The sequence below is a fragment of the Populus alba genome, chromosome 15 (assembly GCF_005239225.2).
Source record: "Populus alba chromosome 15, ASM523922v2, whole genome shotgun sequence".
Taxonomy (NCBI): domain Eukaryota; kingdom Viridiplantae; phylum Streptophyta; class Magnoliopsida; order Malpighiales; family Salicaceae; genus Populus; species Populus alba.
The window spans coordinates 13,937,000-13,951,779 of record NC_133298.1 but is presented as its reverse complement, the minus strand read 5'-3'; the positions used below and the strand labels follow the sequence as shown (position 1 = coordinate 13,951,779).

The window sequence follows — 14,780 nt, the reverse complement described above, 5'->3', positions numbered from 1 at the left end:
ACTGCATTATCACTATATTGATTAGTAAATTAGTGATGTGCTTCCTTATTGATTGTTCATGCTTTTACAAAAACTTATTTGAAATCAATAATTTTTATTTCTCTAGTGACCATGTACAATTTATTAACCTATTTAAAGTATAAATAATTGCAAACAAATCTTATTGTTCATCGTACTTTTAGTCCTATCTCTTTTAAATGTTGGTTTAGTTATGCTCTATTTATCCCTTTTCTTTGTTGCTGATATGTAGAAGAGAATTGTTATGCTAGAAAATTGAGGTTCTTTTATTGTAAAATAGGTTATTGGGTATAGAATTGCCTAGTAACAAGTTATGTTATTTAATAGAAGTTATGTAAGGCTAAGTAGTTGGCTTATGGTTGTTTGTAAGCTTGAGAAACAATTGGCTTATCATGAGTTATCATGCTAGGGTTAAGCTATATCTTTTATTGTGCTTGATATGTTAAAAAATACCTTTTTATAAGAGGCATACTCAATTCATACACCTTTAATAGAGTGTTTGTTATTATAGAATCCCTACGATTTTCCTCTTAGAAGTGTATACTTATGTTGTAAGGTCTTTTCTAATAAAGTTCATTTTGTAACTTATTCAGCTAATAAGATATGCATGCATATTCGGTTTACCATCACTATGTTGTTGTGACAGGTTATGATAATTAGTTTCCCCATGTCTATTTAAAGAGCTCTTATATCAACATTAGAGAGATTTATATGTTGATAATATGATTGTTTTTGTAAGCTGCTATAAAATGCATGAATGAATTTAATTAATTGAAGAAGAGGTCATTAGTGAGGCATAAAATTCTTAACTTAAAGTCTAAAGGTAAACAGAAGTAAAAAGAGAAGGATAAAATGTATAAAGATGAGAGTAGGGCCTATTGCGAGAAACATAAATAATTAGGGACTAGATTAAAAAGACATGAATAAGTGAGGGACCAAAAAAACAAGAGAAAACCCATCAGTCCTAGGAAGAACAAGAGTTTGACGACAAAAAACAAAAGCAAAAAGAGAGGGCACCATTTTGTTCTTTGTCACTTATCTCTAAAAGATATTGTAAAGAGAAACACATGTAAATCAATTCTTGAGAGTGTTAGGGAGGTTTGAGTGAAGACAGGTCAGATTGGAAGCTATTGGACAAAATTAATGTCAAACTTTAAATTGAAATTAAGATTCACAAATGAAAAAATTTAAGGTAGATGTCTTTATGGAAAATGTGGTTAGTGATGTAAGATTCCGCATGAAACAAATCTTACCCTATTTGGAGTTATATAACTCCAAATATAGATAAAACACTAGAGAAAAGTAAGGTTGTATGTTACAGAGCATATTCATATACCATTGTATTTCAATGAGTTTAAGTATGTAAATGGCAAAATTAGGTTTAACCCTTTTCACCAAAGTTGTGTATTTGTGTCTTAGCATACAAAAAAAAAAAAACCTCATTTAAAATTGAGTTCAACAACTCTGGTGAGGAGTAAATAAACAGTGTTTTGATGCCTTGTTAAAAATTGTTAAACATAGTGAGTCTAAGTATGAAATTAAAAGAATTATTTCTTATATAAAAAAAGAGTATTTGAATTTTAAATAATGTATTAATAGAAAGTATTTGTATGGTTTAGGGGTGGGGACAAGATCTTTTGTTGATGGAGCTTACTCGACTAAAGGAGAAGATATATAAAGTCTTACCTATAATTTTATGATGTCAGTTAAGTTTTTTGTTGTAACTATAAATGCTATATATGAAATGAATTGTAAATAGTTACGTGAAATAAAAATACGATTGGATTGCTTTCGCTAAGGTAAAAACCAATGTGATTATTTTTGAAGTTGTTTGAAAACCAATGTGATTGAGTTGCTTTCGCCAAGATGAAAGCCAACATTGTAATTGTTTATGAAGTTGTTTGGAAACCAATGTGATTGGATTTTCTTCGTAAATACAAAAGCCAATGTTGAAATTGTTTTTCAAAGTTGTATGGAAGTCAATATGATTGAGTTGCTTTTGCTAAGACAAAAACCAATGCTGTGAAGTCTCTAAAATTGCTCGAAGACTAAATATGTTTTGGTTATTTTTACAAGCAAAAAGGCCAATGTTATGGTATTGCCTAAGCTATTTTGAGAATTATGATAAATTGAGTAGTTTTCAATAAACCAAAGGTCAATAATAAGTCGTGATGAAATATTTGATAACTATGTAAATCAAAGTACAATAATTGACTTGAACTTGAGAGTAAGACCTTACTCATGTTGAGTACAAATATCTTGATGTATTATTATTGTGAAATTTATATCTATTGTTCATAAAATTTTCTATAGGATTGGATAATAAGAATTGGTGCTCTCACTTTCATATATGTTTAGAAGACAAATTATATTGTAATACGAACTTATTCTTAATAATTTTTTGTTACAAGACCTTTTCGTATCAGTGAACCTAATTATTAGGTTGTAGTTGGGCTTTAGATTCAGAACTTATTTTGTACATGTAAATAATTTTGTAGACCTAACTAAAAGCTCTCTCTTGCTCTCTCTCCTTCTTTAATGATATTTTCTATCTATGTTTGGAATTGTGTATAAAATCCATATATAAAATATTATTATGCATGTTGGTGTATATCTTTACATGAATTTTCCATGACAGACATCAATAATATAATCACATTGTATGTTGGACATTAATTTTAATTCATATAAAAAATAAACAAATAAAAATAAAAGGTACACATAAGTAGTAAATGGATTAATTAAAGATTCAGTAAAGTAAGCACAATAAATACACTCATGGAAGAAAAGTTTAAAACATGTGGTTAGACTGTACTTTTTTTATAATTCAAAATGTAAAGGTATGAGATTGGATTTATTACTCTTTTAGATTTTATTTATAATTAATTTTTTATGGGATGAACATGATGTAATTAATTAATGGTACAAATATAGTAAAGGTTGAAAGAATATATGGGGTTGATTTTTGGTTGAAATGATGTGAAATAAGATCTAGGACAATTGAACCATGTTTGTAATAATGACTTGTAACATGGAAGGAGTAGTTGATAACTTGGTATGTTAAAATATAAAGGAAACTTTGTAAAACTTTTAGTAGAATTGTTAATAAATAAAGGAGAATGACTACATGTATAAGTGTAAAAAAAAAAAAAGCCATAATAAAGGCTTATATTCGATGGAAATGTATAAAATTTTATGTTTTAATATCCTTTTTTTGGTAGGGGTGTTACAATATTTTTATAAGCAACCTTGTTGATTGGCTAGAATTTACCACAACTAGTTGTGATCATCATACCACACCATTTGATCTATATAATATATGTATATATGGTTATGTATGGGGTATTGATTTATCAATGTGGTAATCTAAGATTAGTGGTGATGACCCTATTACAATTGATAAATGTAAATGACATCATAAAGACACTAGAAGTGTGTTTAGATGTAATTTTATGTTATAATGGTGAGTTAGATGATAAAGACCCATCTTTGGGCACGTCTGTCACTAGTTGATCCCTTAGAATCTAGAGAAATAATAGGTTTTTAGGCTATTCACAATTAAAATGCTAGCATGTCTTTGTTGCTTGTGCAAACTATTCATTTCGAGCAATATAGATGAGTTTACCTATATATTTTTATAGGCTTGTTTTAATGGCTTCTAGAATATGTTTTGAATTTTTATCCCATTGGTCATGCCAATCTTTTATGTTGTCAATTAACTATACTTAGAATTGAATCTTCGACAAGGTAACAACTACCTCTAACCAAGCAAAGTGAGGATTCTAGACCTTGGACACTCAGTAAAGGTAATATGTACTTAAAACATCAATGTCAAAAGAAAACATGAGTTATAAAAAAGAATGAATGAAATTTAAGTGTTGAAAAATAACAAAGCATTAAGAAAAACAATAAAGGTGATAAAACCATCAAAGGAAAAAAAGGGTTAGAATTTCAAAATTTTGAATATATAGGGTTCATCATCATTTAAAGTAGTATATGGCTCTATTTATATTATTACAAACTTTGGATCCTACTTACATAAGTAATTCTAACCCTATTGATGCAACCATATTATTCTATAATTTTACCCACATTTACCTAGTATTTTATTCATGTTTTATATATAAAATACCTTGGTAATATTTATTTTATATTTTGAATGCACTTTTGGATGTGAGATTTGAAAAGAAGTAAATCGAAAATAAAATTCAAACCATGTTCCAATCCGTGTCAAATATTAGCAGATTTGACATCTGATCAATGTTTTATGCAGAATTTGAGTTGTAGACGTTGAAATGAAGTGATTCCAGTGTAATTAGAAAGCTAACATCCATACCTTTCTATACATATATGGCAAGAAAAAAAAACAAAGAAGATGGAAATCGCAGCCTTCAAAGACAAGTCTCACATTTGGCTAGTTTTGACCTTTGGTCTTTCCAACTTGAATATCTTGAGTTAAAGAAGTCCATTTAATGCAAACTTAATTTTTTTAGATTCCTGACTCAAAGACCTATTATCCTACCAAATTTCAGAAGAAAAGGAGCTCATATGAGAATTATGTGATTTTTCTAAGACAACCTTTAAATTCTGCCAACAAACAAGTTTTGTGAAGAAATAAATCTTACTTACTTAAATGTAAATTGTTTACTTTGGAAATGACTATTTTTATATTTTTTAGGAGTGTGCAAACGGATTAGAGGGATGTGGGGATTATGTTTTCCTATCAAATAAAAAAGAAAAAGAGAAAGAAAGAGAGGGGGCGACCAGAAAAAAAAAGAAGAAAAACTCTACCCTTTTTCTCTTATACTCGAAATTATGGTCTCATCTGTTCTATTCATTAGTTTTTCAATAAAAATGCAAGGCTAAGTTATTTTTCTTGGTTGAAAGGTTACATAAACTTTCGAATTTCAAAAACTGTAAGATCTATTATATCTTTTCTTTTGAATTTATATGATGAGTATGAATGTTTTTCTATGTTTATTTTTTATGATTGTTTAGTTTGATTGTTACAGCAGACTCTAAATTATTATTCTAAACCAATCTACAGCTAAGTTTGCTATCAAGACAAGAGTTGTGATATTTGAACTTGTAAAGCGATTAAGCTTAATAATCAAAACCAAAGTTTTAATCTTAGGAAAAAAGTTCAATTCAATCGAACATAAATTGCATACAGTTATGTTGTCTAGACTTATCAACCTATCTAGTTCTTAAGGCTGCCATTGAATTAAATTACTAGTGTTGGACACTGTAGTTGTTTAATGGTTAGCGTTAGTAACACTTCAGATCGGTTAATTAACTAATGTTAAGAAAAGATGGATATTCAAAATATAAATTGATGTATTGTTTCAGTGATCAATTTTGATTTATGTAGGTGGATTTTTACTTGATAATAAGGCTTTTCTCTTAATAAGTTTCAGATTTATTAATTTAGCTTGATTAGTTTGTTTTGTTTATCATAGCATAGTTTAGATAACCTCAAAACTCCATAACTTTAAATCATCTAGTATAAAGACATGAACTAGATCTTTTTCGTGGGTCGACCCCTTACTTGCTCTATACAATCTTGTTTTTTAAATTAGGGTAATTAATTTGTGTGATTGTGACTTTGCAATAAATTTTGATATTGTTGTCCAGAAAGTGATTCTAGTTGATTCTTGTGTTATGATTCTTATTTATTTTATTTAAAAAAACAAATATATATAAATTCTAGCATAATCTCTGACTTCTTATTAATCATTATGTTGAGGACTCGCATTTTGAATAACACTATAAATGCTTGGTTATACACACATACATACTTCATTGGTTGATCACTTCCTTTTGAGCGATTGTGACTTTTAGTCTCTTGGTGGACTAGTTAACTGCTCCATCTACTTTTTAAGTTGATCAATAACTCTTTCATCTCAGTCCTCAAAATTGAAACCTGAACAAAAATACAAATACAATTTCCATAATAATCCATCCTCGCAAAGCTTCAACCAAACTTACATGACACAGAAAAATTGAACTGTAATAACAGCTACCTCTTATCCTTAAAAACAATCCAGCACCAAGACACTGATGGCACAAAGGCCAATTTTCAGACATGATAGCAGGAGCAATATTTTTGAACAAATATGGGCCAGAAATGGGAAAATGTCATAAACAAACCTCTATTAGTTTAGAGTTCAGACACGATTATGCGAAGGTAGTAGCAAAGTTGGGTAGAACTCGGTGTGTAGCAAATAATCTACACCAGGTTCAAAAATAGAATAAATTAAAAGGAATACAGCATCCAACTAAACCATATGCCAGAGCATGAAAGGCTTCAGCACCAAAATTCATGAACCAATCTGCTTACATGTACGTGTTTAAAAGAGAAAATGAAAAGATAAATGAACAAAGATTGCTTTACAACAAAGCACATACAAAGGGCTCCGAATTCTCAGAATGGTTGGAAAAGGATGATTTTGCATCCAGCAGTATAAATTGTCGATCCCATAGACATATGGACACCAATTTCAAATGTCTGGGCAACACAGTCACAGAATGCAAGTTTTCCATTGGTTAAAATATCTACAAAGGGGACGGTGAACTGAGCCACCCAGTACAAATTCAAGAATATAACACTTAATGACCCTGGAAAGATTCCTTTTTTAAGGTACAACGGTACAGCAACAGGGTGGTGGTTGGAGATTGAACATCAAGTAACTCACTTACCACCCATCCTTGAGATCACAAAGTTAGACGATCTTTTGGAGTTAGCCAACATCCAACCAGGAGAACTGTATTTGAAAACACAACGAAAATATAAACACAATTACTTGACCTGTGAACAGGAACCTAAGTGCAACTCATGCCCAAAAGAATGCAAATTAAGAAAAAAAATTCCCCCTCCACTTGATAAGAAAAGAAAAGGCTATAGCACAGCTTCAAATCATGAAACACAAAGAGCACATATATTTACAGAACATGACAAAAACTTACAGGTGGATCACTGCATTGTGTCATTATTCATCCCTTCTGCCACGAGGATTGCTTATAACCATCCCATCCACCCTCTGGTTCCTTCCTCTTAAGAAAAACTCCACTGGTCGCCTGATACATCCTTGATAGCTCCTCTGCATGGGCTTGTGAACTGGCAACAGACAGCTGCCTCGATGCAAGAGCTGAGCTCTCATTTCTACCTTCAATATCTGCACCTAGAGGCCCGGCATTGAGATCTAGACCCTGCCTTGCCCATTTCCTACTGCTCTCCACAGCACCATTATTGTTACTGTCTGGGAGGTTAACAGCATAAGGCCTTGGATAATGGGATGAGACCACACCAACTTGCGCTACTACTTGAGAAGGTACTGTGGGAAAGCAAAGCCTCCCACCAGATGATGAATCCACATACGATGCTGAACCACCTGAAAATGTTGCTGAGGGAAGAGGGAAGTTGGTCCCAAAAGGAAAGACAGGATACTGAAAAGGAGTAGATGGAAATGGCACTGCTGGAGAGGATGACAACACTGCTCCCCTATAGACATCAGGATTAAATGGGTTGCTGCCAGTAGAGGAAGCCAGGATCCGTTGAGGCCCACCAGTTGCAACTATAGGGAAAGGCTGCTCTCCTCTATCATGCAAGATAGATTGGATTGTGACAGCAGGATATGGATTCCCTTGAGGAAACCAGGATGGGAAATTTCCCATTTCTGTACTGTTCATTCGAAGGCTAGAAATGGATGGTTGGGATGGCACAATGTTTTGGGTACGCCGCCCAATTTGTGATGGTTCGGCACTCACCTCATCGACAAGAGGGCCATCATTCAAATCAAAGTCCCAGCAACCACCAACCTTTCCATTTAGAAAACCACCAGATGATTTCGCAGGATGTAGTGGGGCATCCAGCCTCCGGCCAACGCTTGTTAAGTGATTACCAATATCACTAGCTTCATCTGCTCTATTCAAATCAAGATCAAGTCCCCCAGAGCTTCGAACAGATATTGAACCCATCAGTGCATCATGTGCACAATCATTATTCTTTGCAAGGTCAGAAACAGAAACTGCCTCCTGAGCAGAACTTCGTGAAGCCAAATCCTCGAGGATTCTTTCATCAGGAACATTCAAGTCAATATCTAACAGGGGGCGACCAGGCTTGGAAACCATTGCATCAGGTAGTGAGATATTAGCTGTACCTAATGGAAACTCCAAAGCTTTTCTAGGTTCAGCTGGCCGAAATGCACTTGTGGCTGCCGATCCCTTCCAACCAAGCTCCCGTCTACTCTTCAGTAGATCCTCTGGTGGAACAAAGGGCCCTTTTGCAGCAGCGGCTACTGTAATGGAAGCAGGAAGCCCACTAGACACAGAAGAAACAGGTAAGGGCAAAGGGCTAACTAGTTGAATCGCAGAAGAGCATCCAGGTGCTCTCAAGTCACCCGACTCCCCATATTTCCCATCATCAGAAATAAAGCCTTCATTCAGATCAAATTCAACTTTTGCTTCCAGATCCGATCCCCCTGTAGCAGATAAAGAAGAAGCCTCAGCAGCATCAGATGTACATTCCTCAGTTTCATCAGCTCCAGTGCCAGCCAACTTCAACTCTGTTGACCTTACTACTTGTTCTGGTGCCTGAAAAAGTATGGGTGCTGCCTTGTGGGCTGCTGGTCCGGTACCACATTGCTCATCGACCTGATTATCTCCCAGGCTCTCCACTTTGCACTCACCTTCATGATCAGTGGCAGCTGATGCTGTATTACTTTCATTTTCAATTTTATTTTTCTCAGTAGAATGACTCCTGCCATCTGTTTCACCAGCCTTCACCTCATGCGAGTTTTCAGAATCCATATCCTTACCAGAACTAGAAGGTTGGAGCACTTCATTAATTGTTCCTTTTGCAAAATCAGACAGCATAATAGCAGGTGGTGCTGGCTCTGCCTTAATAGAAATGTTCGGCTCTTTATTTATATTTTTCTTGTTCTCAGCATCAAACTCTACAAGATGGTTTGATGATGATCCTTCCATTGCTTCAATCGCAACTTGCACTCCTGTATTGTTGATATCATTAAAGACAGAACCATGCAACTTTTCTTTGTCATCAGATATGCCATCTACATTTGATCTGCCAACATCCTCTTTCTCCCACGGTTCTTTGCTCCCACAATTTGATGTTTTCACTGCTGTGCTAGCAGAGGACACAGCAGCTACTAATGTTTCCTCTGATTTCAAATAGCTTTCATGGCATGGTTTGGCAGTTTGCTGCACGTCCACATGGGAAGAATTAGGAGGTCCATTGAGCTCCCCTGTGCTTTTTTCTTGCGAAAACAGAACTGTTTTAGCCTCTGTGTTCTTGGACAGTGAAGTACCAACAGTAAAACCCCGCTTCTCATCTTCATAGTCAGCACCATCAATAGGCTTACCTTGGCTTTGGGCAGGATTATCACATGGAGATGATTTTGCTCTCAAACCACTTGGCACACTGGGATGCTCGATAGGCATGTTTCTCCTTGGAGAACCTGTCGGTGAAACCATATCAGACTTGGACATCTCCCCAGCAGCTACACTAGCAAGGAGATTCATACCAACATCATCACCAACTGACATTGGTGCATTTCCTTCAGAGTACTTTGCACAACTTTCAATCAAAGCATTCATGGAGCTGAAAGAAGCATCATTCACCTTCCCCAATTTATGTTCACACACAGTTGAAGTAGGTGTAGCTTTTGAGACTTCACCTGATTTTCTACCATCATCACCTATCCGACCATGCTCTTCATCAGGAACAGTGGCAGGCGACCCAACTCCCTCATCTGATCCGGTAAGCACCTCTTTGAAATCATTGCTTTGCCACGACTCAGTCTTAACATCAGATGTAATATTAGCTCGATATGAATCATTTTTTTCCTTCAAATTATGATCAAACTGGTCATGCCTCTCTGAAATCACAGGAGAAGAAGCTCTGCTATTCATGACTGATGCGTCTTCGAAAGTTCCTCCACTGGAACTTTGTGCCGGACTGCGACCTCTGTTGGGAATTTTAACAATAAATTTATGGCCATTCCCCTCTGTCATGGGAACATCAAGTGCCTTCTCACATGTCAAACTGGAATGTGACAATTTTTCTGAACCTGAATTTCTGTGCAAAGAAGAATTTCTGCTCGACCCAGTTTCCTTTTGGACACCAGATAGAGCTTGGCCTGGAAAGCCATTGACTGATTTACGATGACGCAAAGAACCAACAATGATCTTATTTGCCGTCATTGAACCAGCAGTTGAGCTCCTTGCATCCTCCTTTCCAGAAAACCCCCCAGTTTTGGCATGGTCACTGGAACAGGATTGACTATTGTTGTGGGACGGGCTAGAACTGCTGCTTTTCTCATCCCTTGCTACTGTTGGAGATGGATCGGAGGCAGCACTCGCACCAGTGTTTCGGGGTTGTGCTTCCTTTGAGTTATTACCCACTGATCCAGGTGAAGTTGTCGATCTTACGGGTCCAGGGGATGTTGATGCGGACTTGGTAACAGTATCCCCCTGTACAGCCTTGACCGAACCAGTTTTCGAAGCAGAGAGTTGCACAACTGAGCTCTTCATTGCAACCTCAGAGGATACACCAGATTGTCTGTTCCCACCATGAGGAACTTCAGAAAGACGTGATCTAGCAGGCCATGGCACACCTTGATTAGAGGCAGACTTTGCATTTGCATCCATTTCCGCCTCAACACGTTTCTTCCATGTGTCAACCAAGCTCCTCGCTTTCTTCTGTATTTCCAAGTTCTTATGGCTGCGCAGAAGATTCACAGATTTGCCAATATTACACATTTGCAGAGCATGAAGATTTACCGGGAGCTTATCTAGTGCCCGAAGTAAAACTACCAGAAATTCCTCAACTGATTTATCACCATCCTTGGGGCTACCATCACCAATCTTCCCTTTATGGACCTCCTGCAGCCATTCATCAAACACCGGCAAGCCTCTAAGCTGCACAAACTGATTTAGGCATTCAAACTTATCAGTGGCTGCTACCACACCAGCAAGAATTGACCGACCAACCAAGTCTATTTTTTTCTCATTTCTCTCAGGGAGCATTATACGCACCAATTTCTCAACCCCTTCAGAATCCACAAGTCCTCCTTTTTCTGTAAATTTAGAAACCTCATATTTCCACATGCTTTCTGGTCTACTATGGCCAGAATCCCCATCATCCATTTTTGTAAAGCGCTCTCGTTTCACAAGCTCAGAGCCCTGATCGCCCCGTTCTCTTTTCTTTCCCTTACCATAAGAAGAAAAGGATGAAACACTATTCTGTACACTATCTGAAACAGGTTTTAACTGAGATGTTGATGTTGGTCCATTCACTGGCTTTGGAGAGCGTCCACCTGGTTGCACTGTTGCATGCATTTCTACGCGTGTCTTATCCAATAAGTGATCTACTTCCTCTTGACGTTCCTGTGAAAAGAAAAGGGAAGAGAGGGATTAATTACCAGAGTATCGACAAATCAAAGCAAAAGGTCAAGAAGCACATCTACCACTCACATTAATATAATCCTGATCAGTTAGCCACCATAAACACTTGTTCGTAACATCATAAACTCGCCAGCACACAAATGAGCAAATCCCTGATGGAAGTTCAACACCTTTGGGAAGGAACGCAACTTTACACGGATGGAGTAATGATGCAGCAGGAATTTCATCCTTATGAAAGGAATAGAATATTTCGTTTGGCACAGCTTCCAGTAGGATGCCTTTGCCAAGCTTTACTTCAGCAGGTCGATAAAGCCAATTTACACCTAACTTTAACTTGTTCTCTTTACCGTTAGTCAGCCAACGAATTATTCCAATGAATGGCGGGGAGTCCTGGGGTGGTTTGAACAAAGCACAGTCTCCAACACTGATCTTGCGTCCATCCTGTTAGGGGAAAATACAAAATGGGGGTTTTGGTGAACTATCATGCAATTTGTATAGTAAAAAAGAACTAAACAAAATTGCATCATCATTTCAATAAGAATAAATAGACATTACACAAATACAGAGATGCAGAACAACTTGTCAAAACAGACCTTTGGCAAAACAATATAATGGAATATCATTACTTGATTATACTATCTAATTATTCTAACATTTTGATCAACATTTATAATTTTGTGGATTCAGAAGCTCCAGCTTCAGTAAATTGACAAACTATCCTATCTCGGTTTCAATAATTAAGCACTTAGCAAAATCAAATCAATAAAGCTAACTTAATCATCGTCCAGTGAAAATTCTCATATGAAAGCCTTAAAGAAGTCATCAAGGGCGATAAAGATTTGATTGAATCACTCTGGTTTCAGCTTGTATACACGAGGAAAAAAAAACTTTGAATGAAAAAGAAAGAGAAAAATGTTTCAAAGGAAGAAAAACTGAATTTTTTGTTCCAAGTAATGGTGAGCAGTTAAAATTAGCACACGTGTGACAGCAGAGAGTGATGGGAATTATTGCATAAACTCCCAATTTTGGAAATCATCAATTATTTAACCAGTTGAAGCCCAACTAGATATCACATACTATGATATTTGATTTCAAGAAAGAAACTTCTACAAGAGTCACACAGCCCCTTCCTAAACTATTTATATACTAAGAAGGCGCCCCAGGGATCCAATAGCATGGCAGCATCCTGTAATTAAAATCTTCACTATCAATAGACAAAAACAGTGCAGGCCCCATATCAAGAATTCTAAGACAAATCTTTGCAAACCAAACCTTAATGCCAAATATACCTGTATGCAGCTTAATGCCAAGCCAAACCTTAAGCTATCTAATGCTAAAAATTGTATAACATCTGCATACACTCTAAACTCATGTAACCAATTACAAATCCATATTTACTGAAGCTATCTTACAAGAACTGAGGTACAAATAATTTCAATAGCTGGTACAGCTTTTATCCATAAGAGTAATGGGACTGAAATTAAAACATGAAAAAAGGGGCATGCCTTCTTCTAATGAAGTATGGGGGTATGCTTTGGCAATTTAATCAGCGCAAACATGAAATATAGACAATTTAACCAATCAACCCCAAGAAAATCCACAACTGACAGTTTATATATTTATGTATCTTTTCCACATCATGAACTTGTTGATGAATTGCAACACCAACATCTCACATTGTATCCATGCTTGCAGGAGCTATATTCTCAGAATTAATACCATTTTGAGGATGAAGCTAACTATTTCAACAAACAACAGCACATGTATCACCTTTTTTACTATAAACCATATACAAGCCTGACTCTTTTTTTAATTCATAAATCCAGGAAAAACATTTTCCACCTACCCAATTTTGCCCAAAGTTGAAGAAAAGTCCTTAAAAACATAAAAAAAAAGAAAAGAGAAACCCTTCAATTTCGACATGCCAATTTGTGCCTATACATTACAAAAACCCCATAATAACTCAACAACTCCCAGAATACCATACAATCAGTGTAAGAATAGAAGCATCAGCACCAAGAAACCCTATAAAAACTCCATATACAATCAGTGTAAGAATAGCAGCATCAGCACCAAGAAAACCAATACAAACTCCATAAAACATATGTCGCCAAAGCACAGTCATGGAGTCTCAATGTCAACACCAATCGAAGAAAATCAGAACTCTCAAAGTCAAGCTCATCTCCCAAAAGTTCCTATATCACACAGGCAATTTTCCCATTGCAATCGTTTATCCAAATAATCCACCAATACAATCCATATAACATAGAATTACAATAAAATTGATCCAATACCCCTCTCAATCCCACAAATGTACAATAACCCAGTTAACCCTCCATCCTGTCCCGCCAAACAAACAAATCAAAACCCCAAAATGTTAAATAAAAAAAAGACCCCAAAATTAAAACAGAAAAAAAAAAAAAGGAATTACCTTGAAAAACGAATTAGAAACATCATCACCAGCTACAGCAGAATTACCACGTGTGGGACCTGTCCACATGTGCCGATGATCCTTTTTCCTCTCCTCACCTTCCCTTCCATGCAGCATAGCCTTGCATTTTCCCCCTCGAGTACCATCAATCCACCACTCTCCTTCCAAGAAATAAAACCCAAAATCCAAACTTTTGTCTTCGCTTAATCAACCGATTCTATATAGATCCGGTAAAACAAACCCTAGCTTCTTCAATTCACCATTTGCTAATCGAAACCCTAATTTCTTTTTTTTCCATAATCGAAAATAACTGCGATTCCTTCCATCAAACGATCCAATTATATCCCCGGATCCGTTAAATTGAGAGAAAAACTCGCGACCCCGCTTCGATTTAGAGAGAGAAAATCGAGAATCTAGAGAGAGAGTATCGAGGAGAAATAAACCTAAAATTAAAAAAAAGGGGGGAGAGAGACGGCTAAAGGAAAGGTGGAGTACTACTCGTACTTGGTAGAGCAGAGGCGGGCAGATTGGGCAGGGCTTCGGGTAGTTTAATAATGTGTTAATGTTACCTGACTGTGAGGGAACTAGGATTTTTAGAGAATACCAGTGGTGGTGATTATTATTTATCGATTAAAATATCAGAAGAAAAAACCTGACTGTTACTGTTAACTGAATTTAAGGGACGGGAAGGTATTTGTCTTTGACTTTTCTTTTTCCTGGCCTATTTTAATTCATTACTAAATATAAATGTCGGGTCAGATATACGTATGGGGTGGCAGGTTAATCACTTAAAATTTGTTTTTTTTTTTTTTTCCTTTTCCGGGGGGGTTTTGGTGGGGTACGATAGGGTTACATGGAGGGTAGGTAGTTGGATTAGCTAATTTTGTGAAGGGTAGAAGTGGAAATT

At 36.0% G+C, this 14,780-nt stretch overlaps 1 protein-coding gene across 1 annotated transcript; it reads right to left on the bottom strand.

Moving 5' to 3' along the window:
• Positions 1–6,217: 6,217 nt before the first annotated feature.
• On the bottom strand, positions 6,218–14,345 carry LOC118052016 (uncharacterized). Its single transcript, XM_035062826.2, has 4 exons — positions 13,874–14,345; positions 11,512–11,883; positions 6,985–11,424; positions 6,218–6,782 (listed from the first exon to the last, which is right to left on the bottom strand). Exons 1-3 carry the CDS (start codon positions 13,988–13,990, stop codon positions 7,012–7,014), a joined length of 4,902 nt encoding a protein of 1,633 aa, XP_034918717.1. The 5' UTR covers positions 13,991–14,345; the 3' UTR covers positions 6,218–6,782; positions 6,985–7,011.
• Between the last annotated feature and the right edge of the window lie 435 nt (positions 14,346–14,780).

What these genes read in the sequence shown, in the direction of transcription:
- LOC118052016 (XM_035062826.2), bottom strand. Translation starts at nt 13,990, where the DNA reads ATGCTGCATGGAAGGGAAGGTGAGGAGAGGAAAAAGGATCATCGGCAC. An exon ending in TTTCTAATTCGTTTTTCAAG is followed by an intron (nt 11,884 to 13,873) that starts GTAATTCCTTTT and finishes TTCCCCTAACAG; the next exon opens with GATGGACGCAAGATCAGTGT. An exon ending in CTGATCAGGATTATATTAAT is followed by an intron (nt 11,425 to 11,511) that starts GTGAGTGGTAGA and finishes TTCTTTTCACAG; the next exon opens with GAACGTCAAGAGGAAGTAGA.